Source organism: Hyaena hyaena, unplaced genomic scaffold (genome assembly GCF_003009895.1).
Source record: "Hyaena hyaena isolate Hyena2069 unplaced genomic scaffold, ASM300989v1 scaffold_592, whole genome shotgun sequence".
Lineage (NCBI taxonomy): Eukaryota > Metazoa > Chordata > Mammalia > Carnivora > Hyaenidae > Hyaena > Hyaena hyaena.
This window is the reverse complement of record NW_024081223.1, coordinates 83663-111587: the sequence shown is the minus strand read 5'-3', so window position 1 is coordinate 111587 and position 27925 is coordinate 83663. Positions and strand designations below refer to the sequence as shown.

Genomic DNA, 27925 nt, shown 5'->3' with positions numbered 1-27925 from the left:
AGTGATGAATTACTAAATTCTATTCCTGAAATTATAATTACACTATATGTTAACTAACTTGGATTTAAATAAATAAATAAATAAATAAATAAATAAATAAATAAAATGCCTTTACCTTGCACATGAACTTTTATTTAGCAAAGTATAAACTAAAAAATCTGATAGATGTGTTGGTTAAAAAAAATTTAACTGATTTAGTAGAAAAATACACATAAAATAAAAGACATATTGACAGCCCAGGATAATATGCTTGCAAGGTATGTGACAGACAATAGAGGAAGGCCTTCATTAGAGTTCTTTCAAAGCAAAAAGTAAAAACTGTACACACCACAACAGAAGTTGAGAAATTCAACAAGTTAGAAATATAAGAAGTAAATAAGCACATGAGGCAATAGCCAAAGGTAAACTGAACTTTGATCAAGAGGGTAAATTAAACTTATTCTGATATGAGACAAAGCAAGTTTATTTATAGGCAAGAGAAGCTAATATGAAGAATTTGAAAATATAGAAAACGATGAGGATATATTATGGAGCAAGATACTGGAAGATGTGGACACAGACAGAAAAAATAAAATGTGATACAGCATTTAAAATGAACGGGCTAGCCCTACTTCACTCAACACAACTCAATTTCAAGAACACAATACAAATTATAAAGAAAAAGTCATCGAAGAGACATGTATTACAATTCTATTCCAACAATATTATGCTTAGGATATAGAAAGCCACAAAACAACATTGCTCCCTTTCTACTGATGAGAAGGAACTTTATCATCTATAAAATAGTACTAAAAAAAAATAGACTTTAGAACAGGGACTATAATCAGGGATAATATCACTTTATGATATACCTCTTTGATAAATGAGGTCAATGATAAAGTGGTCAATTCAGCAAGAAGATATAATAATAATCTTAAATGAGTAAACAGTTTCAAAATGAATAAAATGATAACCACAGAAATATAAAGAAAAATAACTAGGAGTCACAAGACATCAGTTAAAACCAACAAATCCACTAAAATGTAGATATGTGATATTCCTAAGGTGAAAGAGTCCTAAGATAAATATTAATAAAAGGCATATAACTGATCAAAATTATATGGTGGGAGAGAAGAGGAGGAACAGAAAGGAAAACAATATATATTAAATTTATCACTTCTGGGTATAGGAAATTAACAAGTATTGTTAACTTCTAAGAAAGACAACATATGGGGGCACCTGGGTGACTCAGTCCATTAAGCTTCCGACTCAGACTCAGGTCATGATCTCATGGTTTGTGAATTCGAGCCCCGCATCCGGCTCTCTGATGTCAACACAGAGTCTGCTTCAGATCCTCTCATTTCTTCTCTCTCTGCCCCTACCCTATTTAGGTTCACTCCCTCTCTCTTTCTCAAAAATAAACATACATTAAAAAAAAAAAAAAGAGGGCACCTGGGTGACTCATTTGGTTAAGCGTCTGACTCTTGATTTCGGCTCCAGTCATGATCCCAGGGTCATGGGATTGAGCCCCACATGGGGTTCCACACTCAACGTGGAGCCCTTAACTCCCAGATCCCTTTCCTCCTTGTGCACTCTTTCTCTAAAATAAAAAGAAAATTAAAAAAAAAAAAGGAAGACAGTGTATTGGGCACAGTTATAATTATAAATATAACCAATAGAATATACAAACCTTTCTAAATATTAAAAGTTTTTATCTGTTGGAAGTTTTTTAACCTATAAAACCATATAGAAATATTTTTTAATTTTTTTAATGTTTATTTTTGAGAGACAAAGTGCACGTGCACATGCAACTGAGGGAGGGGCAGAGAGAGAGGAGGAAAGAAATCCCAAGCAGCCTTGACACTGTCAGCTCAGAGCCCACCACAGTGCTCGATCTCATGAACTCATGAGATCATGACCTGAGCCAAAATCGAGAGTCAGATGCTTAACTGACTGAGCCATCCAGGTGCCCCACCATATAGTAAGCTTTTTAAATTGAAGACTAAAGTCAGATATATTAGTCATGGCAATAAACTTAACTGCGCTTAACTTACCTCTTGAAAAGAAAAGAGATTTTCAAATTGGCTTACAAAACAAAACCTAATTCAGTGCTATTTACAAAAAAAAAAAAAAACCCACATACAACTAAATCTAAGTGATTACAAAAGATCAAAAATAAAAGGTTGGTCTAAAGTATTCCATGTTGATGCAAACCAAAATAAAAAAAGCAGGGATCATATTTTTTATCTAAATAAATACAAGTCTGGCCAATTTGCATTTATTTAAATGCTACAGTGCACAATTTCCAATAAAAGGCATTACATTATAAGTATATGTGCAGCAAACAGATTCATATAGTAACCAAAGGGAATAATAGGCATATATAAGCAATAAGAGATAATAATCCACCTCTTTTAATCCGTGAAAGATCAAGTATGATGAAAAGGGATATGAGGAACTAAATAACATAATTAATGAGCTAACTCTAATTGATGTATATCAAACTGCAATGTCCCTTATCAATAATAGAACTGATCTATTTGGGACAGCAGTGTGTCCAGCTATACTACTACATTCCCAGACTTCCCTGCATCTTGATGTAACCACATGACTAAGCTTTAATTAATGAGGTGGAAGAAGTATCATGGGGACTTCTGGGAAGTCTCCACAAAAAGAAAAGGGAAAAAAAAAAAAAAAAGGCAGCCCCTTCCTCTCTTTCCTTATCCAGAAAACATGGATATGATGGCTCAATCTTTAGCATCATCCTGGACCATAAGACAACTGCATGTAAACAGTGAATATGAAAGATGTTTCTAACAACTTTGTAAAACTACCACAGTAGTCCTAGACTGCTTAACTGTAGTTGTGTATTTATGCTGTTATAGTTGGGTGTCTGTTTTATGTACCTGCACCTAATTCTAATGGAAATAAACCTGAAAGCAAAGAATGTCCAAAGAACATCACCAAAACTGACCATATATTTTAGGACATACACATACATAAGCCAAATTCAAGAAAACAGATGGAGGGATTAGCCTAAAGCAAGAGAAGAGTATCTCTTCCTCTTGAGACTAGAAGGAGACCAGGTGCATATACAGGTAAGTTTGTAGATGTTGGGCAGAAGGTCAAGGGCTTCTCCCTGTTTCATCACCTCAGTTTTTTCCATGAAACAGGAGCCTGAAACATTTCAAAGGTAGGGGAGGAAGTAGAGGTTTACGAGATTTGCATGTTTAGAATGCCACTAGGTGATAAGAGAGGAGGTTGAGAAGTAACAGGCAAGATTACTGATGCTTTGGGGCTTTGTTATTGTTGTTCTTCAGATCAAAGAACCATAATTTTCACTTTCAGCCAATGACCAGATTAGCCAAATTTAATGACCATGTATGAAGGGAAAAAATTAAATGGTTAAATACAGAGGCTCATAAGTTGGAAAAGTGATCTAGACATGAAGTAATAAAAATACTCCTTGTCAGCTCCCTTAGAGCCTGGAGCTAAGGAACAAGAAGCAGGTTTGTATGCCTCAAACCAGATCCCTGTGTATCAAGGACAAAAACCACTAATTGCAGGAAGAAAGCCAAAACAAATCCCCAAATAAAGGTTAAAATCCAAACTCAAAATTAAACTAAACTAACAGTTTAATCAAAAGTCCCTAATTTATGCCTTGATGTGTATCTCTTACTTATTTTGACCAATTATAAATTAATACTAGCTTAAATGCTTTTGTTCACTTAATAGGAAAAGGAAAGTTACAATAGTAGCTAACAAGGAAAGTGTTACCAACTCACCGTGAGAATACTGTGTGAGACTTAAGAGAGCATCACCATCTGGTGGCAGGTTCGTGGTAACAACAGTAAGAGGAAAGAAACGGACAGTCTGTCACTGACAATATATATGGAGAGCGACTAAAAGCTTAGACCAAAGCGGATGACTAACAAAAAGAGTACTATAAGGGCTTAATTTCCAATTTAACAGAATAGTAGAATTTTTCTTCAGAAGGATGATCTAGAATCAAGATTTAAGACTCAATATTCTGTATAGTACAGAAATCCTATCTACAAAACTCTTCAGTTTCGGTATCTTTCCTTTGTGAAATATCTGTAATGATAATAAGTTTATTCTCTGGACACTATAAATTTTGTGCTTGAACTTGAAATGTTTTGTGTCATTCGACCAGTAAATCTAATTTTGCAATCTGATGCAACATAGAAGAACCCTATGATATCTTCTACAGCCTGACTTCAAATATAGCTCTGTTATTTCACTCTTTTGTATTACGAATACACCCTTTTCCTCAATTGACTTGACTTCTAGACCCCTTATATCCTGGCCTTCCAGATTGTTCAGATATGCCTTGATTTGTCAACATCTATTTTTATTGCGATGTCCAAAATAGAACCGACTACCCCAGATGGAGCCTAGCCAGTAGAATACAGGCACTGCTTTTAATGCTACTCATGTTTCTCCTGCAGATTTTAGTAGCTGTGTCACACTTCAACTCATATACTTTCATCGCAATTATTCTTGAATAGCTCTATATTATATGGTGAAGAGTAAACTAAGTCTTGGGGTAGACTGAGTAGATTTAAGGACAACTATTTATTCCTGAAAGTATATCCCCAACCTCAGCTAACTCTCTGTTCCACATACTTTCACCATAATAAGATAAAAGACGGGCAATAAAAGGATGCTTTCATGATCACCGTGAAGAAGAGACTCTAAAACATAAGTTTTTTGACAAGTTTTACTGCTCAGATCAGACTCCTGATGGTGACATGGCATCACACAGCAAGGGAGCATAAGTAGGGTATGCATGTCCCGGAATCAGAAATTGGAAAGCCAAGGATAGCATTGGCCTGTGTGGCAATATAATAAAGCAAACAGTGGTGTTCTCGGTGGTAAAATGCTATTGCGAATTTTTTCTGGGGGTGGTTAGGAAAGGGAGGTAGAGGTGAAATATTATTTTGGCAGCAAGAGAATAAAACCTTCTGAAGACTGTAGCAAACAGAGTCACAGGACTTAGAGAAATGCTATTGGTAACTCTCTAGACAGATGTTCAATACAGATCACTGTAAAATGTCTGTTAAGTGGATATTTATCATAACAAAGTTTTTTAATTTGACTTCTCATTCTCTTCACATTTCTCAGGATAACATATGTGCCTATATGAACATATGATACATTTATGACTCAAAACATTTTTTACTATGAACACAGAAAAAGAAGCATTACATATATATATTATTTCAGCTATTATGTAAGTGGCTACATGTGAGAATCTGTATGAAACAAACAGTATGTGAAAAAAAGATATTTTATTAAAAACCAAATAATTCTTGGTCAATTTATTTCTATGATTAAAACGTAGCTTTATGATTTTTGTTTTTTATGTTTCAGGGACTTTGAAGGCAACCACATTCATAACTTAAGAAATTTGACTTTTATTTCCTGCAGTAATTTAACTGTTTTGTAAGTAGCATTCTATCCTTTTGATGTGTTATCTCTTTACAACAAAATGGATCATTTATGTGAACATAAGTTAGCATAAACATGCACAATAATGATGGCAAATGTTCACTGATGACTTGAAATTTTCTGAAACCGAAGCATATTAGCAAAATTATTGAAGTTTAAACCAAGTGTAATGAAGATTCACAATATACATGGATCATTTCAATGGTGCTGTATTATTAGAGACTTGTTTTTCGTGAACTTAAGTGATAGCCGTTTTAATGGAAAGAAATTTTCACAGACCACTAAAATCTCTCCTTGGATCTCAGTTTGAGAAACACTTAATTAGTTGTATTCTATAAGAATGTTTGCCCATTGCAAATTATTACTGTAAAGATTGTGGGAAAAAACTGAATTACAACCAAAAATTTTTTAAAATACTGCAGAATGTCTACACCCCTAAATCTGTAAGTGTGGACACCAGGATAAACTCTAGAATGTTATTGAGTATAATTTCTCCATCTGCCTCTCTGCCTATTTACTTACTTACTTACTTAAATGTTTATTTACTTTTGAGAGAGAGAAAGAGACAGAGTGCTGCGAGGGAGGGGCAGAGAGAGAGGGAGACAGAATCTGAAGCAGCTCCAGGCTCTGAGCGCTCAGCACAGAGTCTGACGCCAGGCTGGAACTCACAGAACTTGAGATTGTGACCTAAGCCGGAAGTCAGACGCTTAACCAACTAAGCCACCCAGGGGCCCTCTCTCTGGCCTATTTTAAATTCACATTGCTTTTCCCATGAAAGTGAAGGTCGCTGGGACATCTTGCAACATAAAAACACAACTGCCTCATTTACAGTTTCTCAGAACAGTGTTCTTCAGACTATGGATTGAAATTCACAAGTGGGTGAAGAAAGCAATATGGTACCTCCTGATTAGCTTTTTTAAAATGAAACTAAGTTGAATTGATTGGATAAAAATGTCAAAGCACAATTTGCATAATTAAATTTATTGTTTTATAAATCTCGGCTCATGTGGGTGTATGTCCCAATGTAAAATGCATTTTTTTAAAGTGTAGTTACCATGGGAAAAGTTTGAAAACCATTATAATAGAATCCATCTAGAAATCCATACTAGAAACCAAAATACTAGGACCCCTGTGTAAAGGCAATGCAATAGTTACCACTGATATGATAATTTTTCTCCAGTATGCTCCCCACCCCCATTCCAATGGGTTCAGGTCACTGAGATGTTTGAACTCTTGTGCAGTGAGTTCATCAGTTTTCAGGTGCAGGATGCTTATATATCAGTCATGCAAAACAGTTCATACTAATCGCCCAAAGGAAACCAAATTGCAACTAAATGCCATAGACCAAAGAGATACTTGAAAAACTTACAACTTCTTTGCTATTCTACTTGTATTTGTTTTTAAAGAAGCCTCTTTGTGAAAAAAAAAATCATTTGTGAGTTTCCTCTTGTGCTTATGCTTCTCTGGTCTTGGGATACTGGCAGGAGGTGATAATGGTTTGGAGAGCTAAGAGGAAATACTTTAGGATGGGACAAGACCAACCTCCGGGGTGGTGTCACACAATGTTTAAAGAACTGGAACCATTTTCAAACTTTCCCACGAATTTTCCTTTATACTGGCTCATAACACATGAGATCAGTGCAGAAATGAACTGGTCAAGGGGCGTCTGGGTGGCTCAGTCAGCTAAGCATCTGACTTCAGCTCAGGTCATGATCTCGTGGTTTGTGGGTTCGAGCCCCATGTCAGGCTCTAGGCTGACAGCACAGAGCTTGGAGCCTGCTTCAGATACTGTGTCTCCCTCTCTCTGCCCCTTCCCCATTTGTGATCTGTGTTTCTCTGTCTCTCAAAAAATAAATAAATGTAAAATGAAATTTTTTTAAAGAGTTGAGGTTTTTCTCTAACTCCCTTGCAGAGTTATTACCTACCTCACTTAAAAACTAGAATAATATTTTATTTTTTTCATCGATAAATTTGAGAAATTTAAGACTAAAATAAGACTGGGTAATTTATCATACTACAAGATACTTGATGTGCAAATCACTGTATATAATTATCTCTTTTTTTTTTTAAGGCTGTTAATCCTTTCTCCAAAAACTCATTTATCACTTCCCTCAAGGAGCTACAATTTTTCTTTTTCTTTTTACTTTCAGGGTGATGAGGAAAAACAAAATTAATCATCTAAATGAAAATACTTTTGCACCTTTACAGAAACTAGCTGAATTGTAAGTTTGATTACGCATATATTGATAACACTTTTCTTTCTACTGTTTTAGTTTACATACTTGTGCTTTTATACATTTGAGAGATATTTAACACTTGTTGTATGTTGTTACACTTGTATGTAACACTTGTTACATACATGTGCTATTTTATACACTTGAGAGATATTTATCTCTTTTCCTAGAATTATCTGCATATACTTTGAACCATAAATGAACTCAGATAGCCTACAAAAATATATTTTAAAATATATATAAAGTAAGTATTTGAGGAAAATAAGATTTTTTTTTTTTTTTGAGAGACAGCGTGCGCAGGGGAGGAGCAGAGACAGAGGAGGTCATATGATCTAAAGCGGGGTCTATGCTGACATCAGCAAGCCAGATGCAGGGCTCGAACTCACAAATCACAAGATAATGACCTGAGCTGAAGTCAGATGCTTAACTGACTGAGCCACCCAAGTGCCCCAAGGAAAATGAGGTAAAGGAAACATAGCTAAATAATAAAGTCAGGGTAAAATTAATAAATAAGATACATCCTACATCATTCTGTCCCATTGCTAGAGAGGAAAAGCACATTTGTTTTTACGTTTCGTGAAGAGTTAGGATTGAGAGACCTTAAAACAAAAAGACATACTTTGCTAATTCTGGAAACAAAGGATAATCTTGGATCCACAAAGAAATTAGACATCCTTGGATAACATCCCAACCTATAATAATGGAAGAGAGACATACGTTAAATCAGCCGTGTATAATGTCCATTTTTTAAGATCAATGACAGAATTCCAAAGAGCATTAAAAACAACTCTGATAAACCAAAGGTTTGTGACCCAAGCACATAGTAGCTGATTGTCAGAATAAAAGATATATTGTGCAATGGATGAACTACGTGTTCTTCAGACAATTCTTTTATGTTTTAGTATTAATTTTCTCAATTGGGTTTTTGCTAAAGTTTGAGCTAACAACCACAGTTGACCCTTATACAACATAGGTCTGAACTGTGCAGGTCCATTTGTACATAAATTTTTTTCAGTAAATACAGCACAGTACTGTACATGTATGTTCTCTTCCTTACGACTTTCTTAATAACACTTTTATTTTTTCTAGCTTCCTGTATTGAAATAATACAGTATATAATACACACAACATACAAAAAATGTCTTAATTCACTGTCTATGTTATCAGTAAGGCTTCTAGTCAACAGTAGGCTATTAGTAGTTAAGTTCTGGGAAAGTCAAAAGTTAACTGTATGGGGGTAAGGCAGTCAGCACCCCTAACCTCTACATTGTTCAAGCATCACCTGTAGTTTGGTTTTGCGTTTTCTGGAAAGAATCTGGATTGTGGACACATCAACATGTTTTGACAATAAGCTGGGCAGAACATTAATTTATTAAAACTTTTTCATAAAAAAACTAAAGAACATAACCAGAGTATTTCTCTGGATACCTTACCTGCATCCTGAAACAGATGGAGGTAATTTATATGCCACAGGCATGTACAGTTCTCCAAAAACAATCTTGCATTCTGTTGGAAAACATCAATAAACAAGCCCTTGAAATCCCCCAATGTTTTTCATAACCATTAGCCTGAAACATTTTTTGGCAGGCAGTAGCAATTGTTCACAAAATTGTTCACAATCGTGCACAAAATTGTGCACAAAAATGTGCAGGAAAATCTCCACAGGTATTAGAAGCAAGCAAGTTTTGTAATAACTCTTGGTATTTGGCAATTGAACCATATCATCAGCAAATAGGAAATTGTTTTATTCTCAATACTAAGGAGATGTGCAAACAGGTGATCCAAAGGCATTATCTAAATATTAAAATACCAAGTTAGTCATGGGGTCCATATTTTTCCTTGTTTTCGCCTACTTGCAACCACTGTGTGAATACTGGAAAGCAATTCTCCAAATCCTAATTTTCATGGTGGCATTGAGGTGCAGGTTCTATGTGAGTATCAATAACCAGCCGGGAACATGAAACACAAACAGTGAAGTCCATAACCAGTGCTAATCCAGGTTCAGGAGTAAAGGAATGAGGAAGAAAACCTGCAGAGAGTGTACCCAAGGCAAATCATTAGTCCTGCCGAAAGCCTGCTGACTCCCATATGGCCTGAAAAAACAGATTTACAAGGATGAAAATGGCATGTTTTCTAAAATGACAATGGTTTAAAATAGGTAATTCTAGGGACGCCTGGGTGGCTCAGTCAGTTAAGGGGCCGCCTTCAGCTCAGGTCATGATCTCACAGTTCGTGGGTTCCAGCCCCATGTCGGGCTCTGTTCTGACAGCTCAGAGCTGAAGCCTGCTTCAGATTCTGTGTCTCCCTCTCTCTGCCCCTTCTACATTCATGCTGTCTCTCTCTCTTTCAAAAATAAACTTGAAAATAAATAAATAAATGATTTTGTTAAAACCTCAAAGCTAAAACTATCATGCCCTTCAAAGTTGAATAATCTCACTTTTGATTTATAAGCACTCTAACTTATGTAGCAAATACATACATTCTCCTACTTCTCCTTGTGACAACTAATAGGATTTAGAGATGGATAGGGAAAGTGGTTAGGCTTTCTCTTAGCATCTCTTGATCACTTTGGAGAACTAAAACCTATTGAAATGTTATCTTGTTTAGAAGAATCTGAAGCCTTTTTCATGAGTGCTGCCACCATCAAAGCTACCACAAGATCTGTTACCTTTACAAGCCTTCTTACAGGGGCTTCTGGGTGCCTCAGTCAGTTGAGCATCCAACTCTTGATTTCAGCTCAGATCATCTCACAGTTTGTGAGTTTGAGCCCCATTTCGGGCTCTGCGATGACAGCATGGAGCCTGCTTGGAATTCTCTTTCTCTCTGCCCATCCCCTGCCAACTCTCTCTCCAACTAAATAAATAAACTTTAAAAAACAAAACAAATTTAAAAAACCCTTCTTACAAGGTCATATTAAGCTACAAGGTCATACTATGCTCGGCAGCCTAACCGCTACACGTACACCCAAAGTATCTTTCCCCAGGAGCATATGAGATCTCATGTATATCAACTAGGAAGGATGCTTGCACCTGCAATAACCCATTTCCATTTGATAATCATAATAAACCCAAGCAAACGAAAAAATTAAGGCTCCAAGTTATATTCCTACTCTAATGCAAAAGGATGAAGGGAATGAAGGAAATGGGGAAATAGGCACAACACATATATTAATTAAATTAGAAAATTGCATCTGTTAGAATAAGATCAAATACCATCAAGCATTTGTCTCTGAAAAAGCAATGAAATGGGATAAGATATTTATATATTTTCCCATAATACTTCTTTTTTAAAACTTTTAGACTTCTGGTAAATATAACTCACTAAGAGCATTGTTTAAAAGTTGTATAATGCTTCCCTAATGGCAGTACAATGAATAAAGTCTTAAGAAAATAATATGACATGATTGCAATTATTTCTCTAGGGATTTAGGAAGTAATAAGATTGAAAATCTTCCACCGCAAGTATTTAAGGATCTGAAGGAGCTCTCACAATTGTAAGACTGATACTAATTTTGTCACTTCATTTCTTTACTTTTAAGTTCTTTTATTTTTTAAGTTGTAACAATATCTGTAACATAAGATTTACCATTTTTAACCATTTTTAAATGTACAGTTCAGTGGCATTACATACCTTCATATTGTTATACAACTATCACTGCCATCTATCTCCAGAACTTTTTCATCCTCCCAAACTGAAATTCCATACCTATTAAACAATATCTCCCCATCACCTCCCCTGACTAACATCTCTGTTCTGTATTTATTAATTTGACTCCTCTAGGTACCCATTAGGTGGAATCATTCAATATTTGACCTTTTGTGACTAGCTAATTTCACTTAATATAATGTCTTCAAGGTCTATACTTGTAGCATGTGTCAGAATTTCTGATTATTATTTGGAATAATAGCATTAATTAGTAATAATATTTTCTAAACAATTCATTGTGTGCATATATATAGTCATATATACACATATAAACATAAACATTGTGTTTATTCATTCACCGACTCATGGACACTTGCGTTCCTCCCACCTTTTAGCTACTGTTGAGTAATACTGCTATGAACATGGTGTACAAATATCCGTTTGAGACCTTTTTTTCAATCCTTTTCAGTATATTGTCTGAGAAGTAAAATTGCTGGATGATATGGTAATTCTATTTTTAATTTTTTGAGGAAACAATATACTGTTTTCCAAGCGGCTACACCATTTTACATTCCCACCAGCAGGGCACAAGAATTCCAATTTCTCTACATCTTTGACAACACTTACTATTTTCTATTTTTTTGGATAATAGCCATCCTAATGGATGTGAAATGGTATCTCATTGTGGTTTTGATTTTCATTTCTCTAATGGTTAGTGATGTTGAGCACCTTTTCATGGACTTATTGGCCATATATCTTCTTTGGAGAAATGTTTATTCGAGTCTTTTGCCTATTTTTTAAATTGGGCTGGTTTTCTGGTGTTGAATTATAGGAATTCTTTATGTATTTTAGATATTAAATCCTTTTCAATATATAATTTACAAATATTTTCTTCTATTCTATAAATTGCCTTTCCACTCTGTTGATAGTCTCCTCTGACACACTGACATTTTTAATTTAGATGTAGTCCAATTTTTCTGTTTTGTTGTTATTGTTGTCTATGTTTTTGGTGTCGTATACAAGAAATCACTGCTTAATCCAATGCCCTGAAGCTTTTCCCCTATGTTTTCTTCTTCTAAGAGTTTTATAGATTTAGCTTTTATATTTGGGTCTTCGATCCATTTTCAGTTAATTTTATACATGATGTAAGGTAAGGTTCTAAGTTCATTCTTTTGTATGTGAATAGCTATCTGGTTTTCCCAGCACCATTTGTTGAAAAGACTGTCCTTTTCCCATTAAATAGTCTTGGCACACTTGTTGAAAATCACCTGACCACATATACAAGGTTTTATTCCTGTGTTCTCTATCCTATTCCACTGGTCTATATACCTGCCTTTATAACAGTACCGCATTGTTCTGATTACTGTAGCTTCGCCGTAAGTTTTGAAACTAGGAAGTGTGAAGCCTCCAATTTTGTCCTCTTTCTCAAAGTTGTTTTAGCTATTCAAGCTCTCTTGAGATTCCAGGCAAATTTCAGAATGGATTTTTCTATCTCTGCAAAGTATATTAGGATTTTGATTAACATTGCACTAACTCTGTGGGCCACTTTTGGGAGTATGACGTCTTAACAACATTCAGTCTTCTAATCCATAAACATAGAATGTCTTTCCATTTATTACTGGTATCTTTTTAAATTTCTTCCTGCAACATTTTACTTTCAAAGTACAAGTCTCACTTCCTTGGTTAAGTATTCCTAAGTATTTTATTCTTCCAAAGCTATTGTAAATGGAATTATCTTTTGAATTTCTTTTTTGGATTGTTCATTGTTAGCGTGTAGAAGAAACACATTCAATTTTTGTGTGGTGGCTTTGCATTTGGCAACTTTGATGAATTTCATTATAAGTTCTAACAGTTTTGTGTGTGTGTGTGTGTGTGCGCGCGCATGCGTTTTAGAGTTTTGTGCACATAGTATCATGTCATCTGTGAACAGAGATTTTCAATTTGAATGGGGTTTTTTTTCCCTTGCCTAACTACTCTGTCTAGGACTTCCAGTACTATGTTAAATAGAAGAAAAGTGGATATCCTGGTCTGGTTACTGATTTGGGAGGAAAAGCATTCACTCTTTTACCATTGAGTATGATATTAGCTGTGGGCTTTTCATATATAGCCTGTATTGTGTTCAGATAGTTTCCTTCTAGTCCTAGAAGGAAACTCAATTTTCATTGTCTTTCTTTTTTTTTTTCTTTTTTTTTCATTGTCTTTCTTCCTCTCTTTCCTTCTTTCTGCAATCACCACTCCCCAAGAGCTCCCCCATTTAACTAATGGTCTAATCTAGAATAAATTTCTAAAAGAATTTGCCCTGAGAAGCCCCCTTTAAGCAGTGATTCTTGTTTCAAGGTTTTTTTTATTTGTTTTTTGTTTTTTACAAAGATTATGAAATTTTTTCCATCAAAATTCAGCTGCACTGTCATTCTGGTCTATATCTTTGTTCCCAGCTATAGCCTTTCACTTTTCATTCATGCCTCACAAATCATTAACAAAATGTCACTCTTTGGCATAAAATGTATTATAAAAAGTATTCAGGATAATTTCATTAATTCATTTTTTGAAAAAATGAGATTGTTTTTCATTAACTAAATGAGAGTGTAGGCAAAATGTGAGGTATGTGTGGTTTCTCTCAGGGTACTCTACAACTTCTTTGGTGAGAGCCATTTCTTGACTAGTTCTTTTTCATTCTTATGTTGTCATAGCTCCCTCCCTATCACTAACAAAATCCTAAAAGCCAGGCACTATTCTAAATGTTTTATCTTCACTAATTCATTTAAATATTTAATGAACTCTGTAAGGCGAGTCCTATGACTACACTTTTTTATCAAAGTCGAGATACACTTTCTCTTTAAGAAGTTTCTAGAAATTACTTACTGTTGCCTTTTTTTAAAAACAGGAATCTTTCCTATAACCCAATCCAGAAAATTCAAGCAAATCAATTTGATTATCTTGTCAAACTCAAGTCTCTGTAAGTATATACCTATGAGGATAGTTTTATGATGAAATCATTATTTATATACTAATAACTAATAAATTCTATAAAATAAGATTTGTAGAGTCTTTCAAATCAGCTTTATTCCCAGGATGTTAGTTAAGCTCTAGCAAACCATATTAGTGTTCACTATAAACCAACAGATAGCTATTAGTTTCATCTTACATGTTGATAAACTAAAAATTAGGTAATGATTTTGTATTTTCCTGTAATCACCAGTCGCTTATATTGAATTGTTTGCTTTAATCCTCTGAAGGCATCTCTGTATATTTATTTCTCTAGTAGCACTGGTGTCTAAGAATTTATTATAACTACTCTTATCCAAAGATGCAATATTCTATATTATATAAATCATTATTTGCACCACAAAAAAAATCTTTTATGGTCTAACAATTTCCTCTAAAAGATAAGCTTCAGTTCATTTAATTTAAATGTTCCCTCAGTTAAATGGCATCTTGTTAGAAAAAAATATTATTTAAAAATTATTAGAAAAATTTCAAAACGTAAAACTCCTCTGCTATTGTAATATTGTCTAAAAGATGTTTGTCCATTTATTCCACAAATTTTTACTGAGTAGTTACTATACACAAAGCATTGTGTTATGATCTACAAGGATCCAAAAACTTCAAATAGAGGAGATATGTGTGTATAAATGCTAGAATCAGAAAGGATTTGGGGAAGTAAATGTGTAGGGCAGGCGGAGTATGAATGTTTGGTTCACAATCAGTGTTGACTGACAGCATTTTATTAAGTTATCCACAACAAGTCATTTTATTACACCCTTATAACATATGTTATTTTGATAATTAATTTGATATTTTTAGCAGCCTAGAAGGAATTGAAATTTCAAATATCCAACAAAGGATGTTTAGACCTCTAATGAATCTCTCTCACATGTAAGCAGATGTTTTCCTTGTTTTTCATCTTGATTTTAATCTTTTATGTTTTCACGTGCACTATGCTAATACATCCATACCCAATGCATCCAATCTATCAAATTTTCTACTAACTAATTTGCCTAAACAATATTATTCTTCAAGTGTTGCCATTGGGTGGGACGATTTTTACCGTTCCATGGTTTGGTGGAATGAAAGGTGATTTTTTTTAAATGTCAGAGAACATTAGTGTGGAGGGAACCCACCCATTCTTATAAGCTCTCCTCAGCACTGATACCATTCATACATATTGATGTTTGCCTGATGAGCTAGTAATTTGCAGACGTGGTATAAGTGCTACCAATGAAAAAATAAGAATTTACAAAATAACTATAAATAAATAACTGCTATAAATGGAGGACAGTGTGGAGAAACCCTCCTCAGTAAAAATTGCCTCCAATGTTAGGGCATGATTGGAGCAAGTGTGTATGGATAAAATGGTAAACTATGAAAAATCTTTTATTCAGACAGTGTGTATTATAGTACCATTGATTCCATGCTTTGGGAACATTTTCTTTAATTGAATGCAATCTTACAGCAGATATGAGAATGATCTCCATGCCAGGGTCATTAAATCTTGATAATTTACAAAGTGTCATGTCACCACTCTACAATTCCATTTATATTTTAAGTTTAATGCAGGACATTCTTTTTGTTTTTCGTAACCCCTCAGAGAGGATGCTTATAAAAGTTTCTTTGGTTGCACGCAACATAAAATACTCTGACTACAGTAAGCCAAACATAGTTTATTGGGAGCAAACGGTGTAGCTCTCAAAACCCAAGAAACAACTCAAGGAACAAACCTGAATTGGTGCAGAAAACCATATCAGGTCTAAGGGATTCAGGCAGCAAGGATTAAACAACAGGACAATAAACTGTGATCAACAAGCTTTTATCTTGTAATGCTACAGCTCTCTATACTATAAAGGTCATTTTTTTTTTTTTTTTTGCCAGAGTACATACCTTTAGAGATATGTACTCTAAAGCTCTAAATTAGATTTGAATTTCAATGTCTACATTTATTAGAAATTTCATAGCAAATAATCTGCCTCCATTGAATATTCATCTCCTCCTATGGTGATGCTAATACCTATCCCATGGAGTTGATTTGAGAATTAATTCCTGATACCTGATACCTAGAAGATGCTCAATATGTGGTACTGGGGTTGGTGCTAACACAGTCGTAATTATTGATCATCTTTATCAGTAAGATTAGTCTATTAATGAAAGAATTAACTCATCAAAATTTATTGAACACTCTGCTAGGTATCAAAATCATGTTGAGAGATAAGTATGTTAACAGGAAGTTATAGATCACATGACTTCTCTAGTAGAAAAGCCATGAAAGCAGAGAGGAGAAAGCAGATGGCTCTCTCTTCGCCCGAGGGCTAGATTGGCTGCAGCAACAATAGGAGCTGTGTAACAGTGCGCTCACCTGTACTAAACACTAAAAATCCAATAAAAGTTTCCTTTAATTCTCTTGATCACATGCTAATGGCTTGTTTCTATTTCAAGACACACTTAACGCTTGTATATTCACGATGGCCATTTGCTGCTCTGACCCTCATACTCTTTTACAGTGAAATCAAGTCACGAGAATGAAGTTAAATTTAAACCTTTAGTATCCTTAATGTTTTACATTCCTGTGGGTCTCATATTAAGATATTTCCTTTCTACTGAGAAAATTGAGGAAAAGAATATTAACATATAGTGGCACTGAATTAAATGTAAAGTATTCTTCTACTCTCACTTTGTTCATCAGATATTTTAAGAAATTCCAGTACTGTGGGTATGCATCCCATGTCCGCAGCTGTAAACCAAACACTGACGGGATCTCATCTCTCGAGAACCTCCTGGCAAGCATTATTCAGAGAGTATTTGTCTGGGTTGTATCTGCAGTCACCTGCTTTGGAAACGTCTTTGTCATTTGTATGAGACCTTACATCAGGTCTGAAAACAGGCTGCACGCCATGTCAATCATTTCTCTCTGCTGTGAGTATCTCCTGGTTGACAAGGAATTATAGTTTTGCAATATATGAAAGCACTGCTATTCGAAAATAAGTAAAGAAAGTGGTGTAATTACGACATTTCAAGTTTTTCTCCTTTTTGCTTATATATCGTGTTCACACTTATTGCAATGAAAATGAAATTCCTTTAGTGAGAAGAAAATATATTTTTAACACAAGAAAATTCAATTTCCTTATACAGATTAACAAAGCTCTCATTCTTTAGTTGTCTTCTCTGAAGGCATATTCTGTTAAAGCATGTAAAATCGTTTACTGTGAATAAAATGGCAACCTTTAATTTTTACATCCAGAGGTGTATTTACTGTTTTGTTTGCATGTACGGATCATAGACATTGATTTAACTGATGGCTGTTTTTCTAGTCTTTGAGCTACTAAAATCTTTTCCATTCATAATCCGAAGTATTAAAAAATTTTTTAACGTATTTATTTTTGAACAACAGAGAGAGACAGAGTACTAGTTGAGGAGGAGCAGAGAGAGAGAGGGAGACAGAATCTGAAGCAGGCTCCAGGCTCTGAATTGTCAGCATAGAGTCCGATAAGGGGCTCAAACCCACGAACCTTGAGATCGTGACCTGAGCCGAAGTCAGACACTTAACCAACTGAGCCACCTGGGCAACCTCATAATTTGAAATATTTAAATAAGAAAATGTTTTTAGGTAGAATTAAATATTTTTATGTTTTTGAAATGTGCTTGTGAGGTACTATGTTAAATGAGAACTACAAAGAAAAATAAACAAGACCAGTCCTCAGGTTATTTATCATGTGAGTGAAGTGGTCTCCAGCGAGTATCAATCTACACGATGTTCCGCTTTACATGTACTGTCCATGTCTTACCTCCAGCCTCATTCAAAGTCTAATATCTAATTGTTTTTTCATTCCAAGCTATCTAAGAAATAGAACTCAGAAATTTTTTACTACATTGTATTCTTAGCTACAAAATTTTAAATATACTCAATTTCCTTGGTGAAGCCTAGAATATAACATCAGTGTTTAAGGATTAGGGCCAGATTTATGATTTATACAGTGATGTGATTTTTGGAAACATTGTGTAGAATGCTTGTATGGTCAAAAAATCTCACCTGCTCTCTAATGTGAAATGTTCATTTAAAAAGCAAAATCACCAAATAGCACATGACATTGACAACTGATTTGGGGGATGAGAAGGCCTAAAAAGAGACAGAGAAAGATGTAAAAATGGAAGAGAGAATCAGAGAGAATAGGTTTGCTTAGACCAGCTCTGGGTAAATAACCTAAATCCTCCAAAATTATGCTGACTGCAGAGCACTTCTTAATTATTCCTCTCTTCTAAATTATAGGCCACAAAATTCATAGTCATTAGTCTATCACAGCAATTTCTGAATTACTTTCTCTAGGATTTTGGATGATACCCTTAGCATGTTAACCTGGGAGCATTTCAGTGGAAGAGGTGATCCAAATAATAACATCCCCATATTGGTCCCTAATTGCAATTAACTCATTTACTTAATACTTCTAGGTAATCGGACCAGAATGGAAAACAAAATACATAAGATCCTTGCTCACACAAACTTGAAAATTAGAAAAAAATGAAACAAAACAGAGAAATGATTACATAATTAGCTGTAGAGGGTTCTGTAAGCGTAGTTATTGAAGAGAACTGATGAAAAGATCTTTATCCACAAACAAATTGTTAGAATAAAAATTACCTCCCTCCAAGAGGTGCCTGGGTGGTTCAATCAATTAGACAATCAATTCATGGATTTCCATCATGATCTTGGGGTTCCTGGGTTCAAGCCTGCTTGAGATTCTCTCTCTCAAAATACATAAACATTTTTTTTTAAAAATTATCTCCCCCCAAACTAGAAGCAAATTAGATATTTTTTGCTAATACTAAAAATATGACTGTCCTGGGGCGCCTGGGTGGCTTAGTCGGTTAAGCGTCCGACTTTCGCTTAGGTCATGATCTCGCGGTTCGTGGGTTCGAGCCCCGCGTCGGGCTCTGTGCTGACTGCCAGCTCAGAGCCTGGAGCCTGTTTCAGTCTGTGACTCCCTCTCTCTCTGACCCTCCCCTGCTCATGCTGTCTCTCTCTCTCTCTCCTAGAAATAAATAAAACATTAAAAAAAATTTAAAAAAAAAATATGACTGTCGTTAATCCCATTATACCTATTCATTTCTCTAAATTTGCAACATTTACTTATCCTATAGGTGCTGACTGCCTAATGGGAATATATTTGTTTGTCATCGGAGCCTTCGACCTAAAGTTTCGTGGAGAATACAACAAGCATGCACAGCTGTGGATGGAGAGTATTCACTGTCAGATTGTGGGATCTTTGGCCATTCTATCCACGGAAGTATCAGTGTTACTTCTAACATTTCTGACACTGGAAAAATATATCTGCATTGTCTATCCTTTTAGATGTTTAAGACCTAAAAAATGCAGAACAATTACAGTTCTGATTCTCATTTGGATGACTGGGTTTATCGTGGCTTTCATTCCATTGACCAATAAGGAATTTTTCAAAAACTACTATGGCACCAATGGCGTGTGCTTCCCTCTTCATTCAGAGGACACAGAAAGTACCGCAGCCCAGATTTACTCAGTGGCAATTTTTCTAGGTAAGAAATTGTATTATAAGCTCTTTCATTCAAATATTAGAATAAGTCACATTTTCAATCTCATTATTCCTTCTAATGTTTATACATTTTTATTTCAGTTTGTCTTATCATCACTGGGGATGGATTCTGTCAGAATCCCCTAAAGAGAGATTTTCCCCTGAATTACCGCTTTCTTGTATAAATTCCAACATGCTCCTTAACAAAAGACCAAGCAGTGAATACTTGTAGATCGTGCACTCACCCTAATAATACTAAACAAAATATATTTTGTTTATAAGATAAATAAACTCAAAGAGGCCACACAAATCTTTGGCTTGAAAGTAGACATACAAGTGTTTTCCTCCTGTAAAAAAGTCTCAGGGGTAAGTTTTAAAAATATATGTAATATAAAAATTTACATATATTACACATATATTTATATATTATATGTATTTGTATATAATATATATTTACATGTATATTTATATATTATATATTTTTATATTACATACATATACACTAATCAAATTATTTTTAAAAATTAGAAAGATTAATTTAAAAGGCTCAGGATATTCACTGAATCACTATAATCTCATTTTAATATGCCTTTTTAACTTTTTTAATGTTTACTTATTTTTGAGAGAGGGACACACACACACAGACACACACACACACACACGAGTGTGTCAGGGGAGGGGCAGAAACCAAAGCAGGCCCCAGGCTTCAAGGTGTCAGCACAGAGCCTGAGACAGGGATCGAACACAAAACCTATGAGATCATGACCCAAGCCAAAGTCAGATGCTTAACCAATTGAGCCACCCAGGGGCTCCTAATACGCCATTTTTAAATTAAAATTTCTTCATTCCACATTAGTTCAGCAATACTTCAAATTTAAAAAAAAAATTTAATATTTATTCATTTTTGAGAGACAGAGAGATAGAGTGTGAGCAGGGGAGGGGCGGAGAGAGAGGGAGACACAGAATCTGAAGCAGGCTCCAGGCTCTGAGCTGTCAGCACAGAGCCTGAAGTGGGGCTCAAACTCACCAACTGTGAGATCTTGATCTGAGTCGAAGTCAGAAGCTTAACTGACTGAGCCACCCAGGCACCCCAAAATTTTTTAAAAAATCATTATTTTTGTGTACCTTAGTAACTCTTATAAAGAACAAAACACATGTTGTTCATGTACAAACAGCTAAGAGTATGTGTGCTTGTTTTGAAAGAATTAATAATAATCTTTGTGTTCTAAACAGGAATTAACTTGGCGGCATTTATCATCATAGTTTTTTCCTATGGAAGCATGTTTTACAGTGTTCATCAAAGTGCCATAACAGCAACTGAAATACGGAATCAAGTTAAAAAAGAGATGATCCTTGCCAAACGGTTTTTCTTTATTGTATTTACTGACGCATTATGCTGGATACCCATTTTTATACTGAAATTTCTTTCATTGCTTCAGGTAGAAATACCAGGTACAATTTGTTTTCTTTCCATACAGAAATAATAAGTCTCTTTCTGCAGCGTTCCTCCAAGAAAGAAAATTAAGATCCTTGACACCAAGTCATTTTAAGAATTATAAGTCAGTGTTATATGTACTTTAGGCTCTGTTCAGCAGTCAAATGTTTACCAGGAGAAAGCTGTTCAATTATTTCCATAGCTGCTCCAAAGCTCTATTACTGTTGAAACAAAGGAACAGCTCAAATAAATAACACTCTATGCTTTGTAATTCTGATAATCCCATGCTTAACATGACCAACCAGGTGAAAATTATTATCAAATATTACTTCTTTTTTTTTTTTTTTGAGAACGTAAGACATTCTTCTTCCCAGAATACACAGCAATGTAGAGGACATGACTCCAGAGTGTGAGAGATGATTGAAGAATGCATTGTTGATATTTAAAAATAATGTACATCACACTCATTAGAATAGCTACTATCAAAAACACAGAAAGTAGCAAAAATTGGTAAGGATTTGGAGAAACTGGAGTATCGCTGGTAGGAATGTAAAGTCGCACAGCTGCTACAGAAAACAGCATAGTGGTTCCTCAAAAAATTAAACACAGAAATATCATATGACCCAGCAGTTCCTCTTCTGGTAGTTAAAGGAATTAAAAGCAGGAACTCAAACAGACATTGGTACACCCACATTCACAGCACCATTCTTCACAATAGCCAAAAGGTAGAAATAACCCAAGTGTCCATCAATGGATGAACGGATAAACAAAATGTATCATATACACACAAGAGATTATTACTCAGCCTTATAAAGGGAGGAAACTCAGAAACATGGTACCATGGATGGATTTTGAAGACATCATGCTAAGTGAAAGAAGCCACGTCACAAAAGGACAAATATTGTATGATTTCACTTATATGACGTAACTGGGAAAGTCAAATTCATAGGGACAGTTTATGAATGTGTTGTCAGGTTGGGAGGAGAAGGGGATGAAAGTTACTGTTTAAACAGATATGTAGTTTCAGTTTGGGAAAATGAAAAAGTTCTAGAGACGGATGGTGGTGATGCTTGTACAACAATATGAATGTACTTAATGCCACTGAACTGCACACTTAAAAATATACTTTATGTATATTTTACCACAATAAAAAAGTGTCCAAAATGCTATTAATTATAAGCATAATGCAGTACAATATAGTATACATTTACATTCTTAAAATTTATGAACATACAATTTAAATTTTTTTATCCCATGGTTGGGGTGATAGTATCTTACATTTCATAAGCAATAAAGAGGGAAAATAGCATCAGTTAAATTATAATAACAAATCTGCTGAGTTACCTAGGTACTACAGTGATTTTTAAGATAAGTTTAGCCAAAGATGTTTTTACTGAAATAAATATCTAGTCAAAAGCCTAAAAATGCATACCTATTTTTATAACCAAATAAATATTAGCAGAAAAGGAATCTGTTAAAGTCTGTATATGCCGAGAAATACTGTATATTTTAACCAGCAATTAAAATGATGGGAAAGGTATGATCTGGATGCTAAACAATATTATTTTTCCTAAAATGGAATCAGATCACAATAATATGCAATCACTTGGTAGAAAATGGTTCTACCTAATGGAATACTTATGTTGATGTATTCAAGAAAAGCTACTTACTTAGCAAAGAACCGTTGTTTTTTTTTGTTTTGTTTTTTGTTTTTTGGTGTTTTTTTTTTGTTTTTTGTTTTTTGTTTTTTTTTTTTGCTGTACCAAAACTCCATTCAAATACTGGCACCCTGGAAAGACATTCTGGAAACACGTTAGACTTGGTATTTAATTATGTGACATCAAAGGGAAATAATTAAGACTCAAAAGAGGACTTGGAGAGAAACAAGGAAAAGGGGTTTCTCTACCCTCTAAACATCCACAAACACTAAAACTATTGCATTTTTCTCTTCCAGGTACCATAACCTCTTGGGTAGTGATTTTTATTCTCCCTATCAACAGTGCTTTGAACCCAATTCTGTATACTCTGACCACAAGACCATTCAAAGAAATGATTCATCAGTTTTGGTATAACTACAGAAAAAGAAGATCTATTGACAGCAAAGGAAGTCAGAAAACATATGCTCCATCTTTCATCTGGGTCGAAATGTGGCCGCTGCAGGAGGTGCCACCTGAGTTAATAAAGCCAGCTCTTTTCACAGACCCCTGCGAACTGTCACTAATTTCTCAATCAACTAGACTCAACTCCTATTCATAATGGACTCTGAAACCAATTTCTATGAACATTATGTGATGCTTTGTGATGGATTTATTAGTATAAAATGAATGCCACAAAGTTAATTTATAATGTCTAAGATTAAGCCATTATAAGGACATGAGGTTATTTGGGGAAAATCAAAGTGACTGATGGTCATATAAAGGGAAATAAATTATATTGATAATGTGTATATATTAGTACATATTTTGCATAGGAAATTAAGAGAAATCTATTTCAGAAAGATTCATTGATTCTTTTATCAGGCATTTATTGAGTACCCACTATATATAGCACTGCAGTAAATTTCTGGAAGTATAGAACCTGGAAGTATAGAATAGTATAGAACCTTCTCATTTTGCAGTGTTAAATTATATTTAGTTACAACAGAATAGATGCCGCTCTTAGATGAAGGTAGAGCTTTATCTGCTATGCACATTAGCAAACATAATTATCATGGACATTTTTAAATAAATGTTTAAGGTTTTGGAATACTCAATGTAATGAAAAATAAGAAATGAGAAAATGTCTGATTATTTGCAAAATATTTGTTTTAAAAATTCATCTTACCTCTCAAGTTGCTGTACACTTTGTAGGTAGTACAAGATATCTATTTCTATGAAAAAAGATATTCTGATATAAACTCAAAACAGCATTTTTTACAGTTAACTAATTTTCAACAAAGATGCCAAGACAATCAAATGAGGAAAGAACTGTCTGTTCAACAAATGATGCTGGGACAACTGGATATTCACACGCAAAAGAATGAGGTTGGACTCCTACCTTACATCATCTATAGACATTAACTCAAAATTAATCAACACCCTAAAAATAAGACATAAAACTCTTAGAAGAAAACATCGGTAAATTTTCAAGACCTTGGATTTAGCATTGGATTCTTAGATGTGTCAACAAAAGCACAAGCAACAAAGGGAAAACATTGATAAATTGGACCTCAACTAAATTAAAAACTTGTGCACCAAACAACGTTATCAAAAGGTAAAAAGACAGGGTGCCTAGCTGGCTCAGTCAATGGAGTATACCTCTTGATCTCAGGGTTAGAAGTTTGAGCCCCACGCTGGGTGTAGAGATTACTTAAAAATGAAATCTTTTTTAAAAAAGTAAAAAGACAACCTACAGAATGGAAGAAAATATTTGCAAATCATAATCATATCATATCTGAGGTTTTAATATTCAGAATATATAAAGAACTCCTACAACTCAGCCACAAGATAAACAAGCCAATTTAAAAGCAGACAAAGGACTTAAAAAGTCATTTCTTCAAGCAAGATATGCAAATGGCCAATAAGCACTTAAAACATTGCTCAACATCACTAATCATTAGAAAAATGAAAATTAGAACCACCATGAAATAATACTTTACACCTACTAGAAAGGCTGTAACTAAAACAGCAAAAGAAAAAGAAAAAAAAGGGAAAATAAATATTGACAAGGATGTGGAGACTGAAACTCTTCTGCATGCATGGCTGATTGAAATGTAAAATGATGCAGCTGTTATCATAGAGAGCAGTTTGGTGGTTCTTCGAAAGCTTTTCATAGAATTAACATATGATCCAGCAATCTCACTCCCAGGTATAAACCCAAAAGAATCGAAAACAGGATTCAAGCAGATAATTGTATACAAATGCTCATTGCATTATCCACAGTGGCCAAAAGATGAGTCAAGTAATAAACAGATAAACAGAATGTGGTATATACATACAATGGAATATCATTCAGCCATTTAGAAGAAAGAATGAAGTTCTGACGCATGCTGCCACGTGATGAGTATGAAATAACCCAGATACAAAAGGACAAATACCATATGATTCCACTTACATGAAATATCTAGAATAAGCAAATTCATTGAGATAGAAAGTATATTAGAGGTCACTGGGGGTGAGAGGGTCAGAAGGATACTGCCCAAGAAGTACAGAGTATTTTCTTGGACAGAAAAAGTTATAAAATTGATCATGGTGATGGATAAACAACTCTGTGAAAATGCTAAAAGCCATTGAGTTGTAGATGTTAGATGGGTGAATTTTATGGTGAGTGAATTAGATCTCAATAAAGTAGTTAAAGGGGAAAAGAAGAGCTAGAATGCACTGATTCAGGAACTTAAGGAAGGAAAGGTCTGCATGCACATGTTTTACTTCAAAAACAAAGTAACTGTCATCAAGGAATGAATTTACCTTCCATTTGCATGGCCAGCCAGTTCATATGATACTAACTTTTTGGCTAGTTATTCTTCTGGTCTCTAACTGAGCTTTGGAATTTTTTGCTTTAGTAATTTGAAACCTTTAAAGAGGAATAAAAGGTTTTCAGGTAGTTTTAAATACACCAAAAATGTTTATTTAAAACATGAAATTACTGGAATCATAAATGCATTTATTGAATATATAATTGTATAGATTTCTTTGGAAAGTAAATTACCTGAAACTTAAATCTGTTAAAAATATGGATTACTTTAAGTCCTTTCTGTTCTTACTTGGAATAATGCCAATAAATTTTCTACATGAGGAATATGGTTACACTTTCAACAAAAAAAAGAAAATAGTAGACAGCTATGAGTCTGCTTATAATATTCAATTCTCTAACTATTTAAGCTATATAATCTTTAAAACTTATAAAAATGAAAATATTTAAGTTCTCTTATAAATTTATTTTGGGATTATTTGTTATTCTTAAGTCTTATTGCTAATAAATAATAGAATAGAAAAGTGGCAGGAGCGCCTGGGTGGCTCAGTGGATTAAGTGTCCAGCTTCGGCTCAGGTCATGATCTCACTGTTCATGGGTTCAAGCCCCGCGTTGGGCTCTGTGCTGATAGCTAGCTCAGAGCCTGGAGACTGTTTCAGATTCTGTATCTCCCTCTCTCTCTCTGACCCTCCCCTGCTCATGCTGTCTCTCTCTCAGAAATAAATAAAAAGCATTTTAAAAAATGGTTTTTTTCCTTAAAAAGAAGGAAAAGTGGCTCAGTTGGTTGAGCGTCCAATTTCGGCTCAGGTCATGATCTCAAGCCCGGTGTTGGGCCCTATGCTGACAACTCAGAGCCTGGAGCCTGCTTGGATTCTGTGTCTCCCTCTCTCTGGTCCCTCCCCCACTGTTCTCTCTCTCTCTCTCTCAAATAAACATTTAAAAATTAAAAAAAGAAAACTATTTTTCTTAAAAACAATTTCTAAAAAAGAAAAAAAGCAGTAATCATGAAGACAAGATAGTAAACATATAATCCTACAAAAATCATAATCATAACCTATGTTTAAGGGTCTTGGAAAAGCATGAATTTACAAAATTATGTGAAACTACTTTTTAGCATTTCAAATATTTTCAAATAAGTTTCTAGGAGCCATTTAGTTTCCTTTCTATTTAGTCTACTTACTCTTCCATTCTTCCACCTCTCCAAATAGAGTAACTTCCATTTAATTTAATTTGGTAAGTACTTACTGGCATACTGCATAACCAGTTCCTATTAACTTCAAAAGAAGGTAAAATAGAAGCACTAAGTTAACTCAGATAGAAGTCATGGTTTTCTCTCTTGCAAAAATAACTTTGGTCCAAAACTCATGGACCATGCTTCTAGGTCAAATCAATCCTCTAAGCTAAACCAAAGTGTTTTAAAATTTAAAAATAAATATCAGGAAGACCTCAACTTTTATTTTTTACTATTTTCAGTCTAAGGTCTCCTAATGCATTAGTCTAGAACCTAACCCCTCACAAAGCAATTACTGCCTTTTAGCAACTTAGATATTGATAAAGATGAAGGAAAACAACAAATGGGTAAGGGATATATGCAGCCAGAATACTCAAGTCCATGCATTATACTGCTTACCTAAGTAATAAGTGAATTGATACTTGAATGGAGTGCATCACTCTAAGAGACTTCAAAAGTACATTGAATTTTTAACAATATACTTTTTTTTTAAAGTTTATTTTCTGTGAGAGACAGTGAATGAGTGGTAGAGGGACAGAGAGGGAGAGAGAAGATTCCAAGCAGGCTCTGTGCTGTTAGAGTGGAGCCTGATGTGGGTGGGGCTTGAACCCATAATCCATTAGATAATGACCTAAGCTGAAATCAAGAGTCGGACACTGAGCCATGCAGATGCCCCATTGTACTCGTCTTTTAAAGAGAAAAATCTTTCACTAGAAGCCTCCTTTACTGTTTTAAATCCTTTTCTTATCTATAGACTGGCAGTCTTCTCTATTTTTCTAAATATTTTTTAATGTTTATTTTTGAGAGAAGACAGAGCATGAGCAGGGGAAGGGCAGAGAGAATGGGAGACACAGAATCCGAAGCAGGCTCCAGGCTCTGAGCTGTCAGCAGAGTCCGACATAGGGCTCAAACCCATAACCCATGAGATCATGACTTGAGTGTAAG

The 27925-nt window shown here is 34.6% G+C and overlaps 1 protein-coding gene across 7 annotated transcripts in view; it reads left to right on the top strand.

Annotated features, from left to right (window-relative positions):
* Positions 1 to 24046, top strand: part of RXFP1 (relaxin family peptide receptor 1) — a 111430-nt gene extending 87384 nt beyond the window's left edge. For 4 of the 7 annotated variants that reach the window (XM_039256868.1, XM_039256867.1, XM_039256871.1 and 1 more), the window contains 9 exons: positions 5374 to 5445; positions 7602 to 7673; positions 11107 to 11178; positions 14215 to 14286; positions 15135 to 15206; positions 17008 to 17237; positions 19458 to 19868; positions 21098 to 21316; positions 23254 to 24046. In XM_039256868.1, the coding sequence (XP_039112799.1) occupies positions 5374 to 5445; positions 7602 to 7673; positions 11107 to 11178; positions 14215 to 14286; positions 15135 to 15206; positions 17008 to 17237; positions 19458 to 19868; positions 21098 to 21316; positions 23254 to 23555 (1522 nt within the window). In that variant the 3' untranslated portion in view covers positions 23556 to 24046. The remainder of the gene's footprint in view (positions 1 to 5373; positions 5446 to 7601; positions 7674 to 11106; positions 11179 to 14214; positions 14287 to 15134; positions 15207 to 17007; positions 17238 to 19457; positions 19869 to 21097; positions 21317 to 23253) is intronic. The other 3 variants (XM_039256872.1, XM_039256869.1, XM_039256870.1) reach the window with 3 other exon arrangements.
* Positions 24047 to 27925: the final 3879 nt, after the last annotated feature.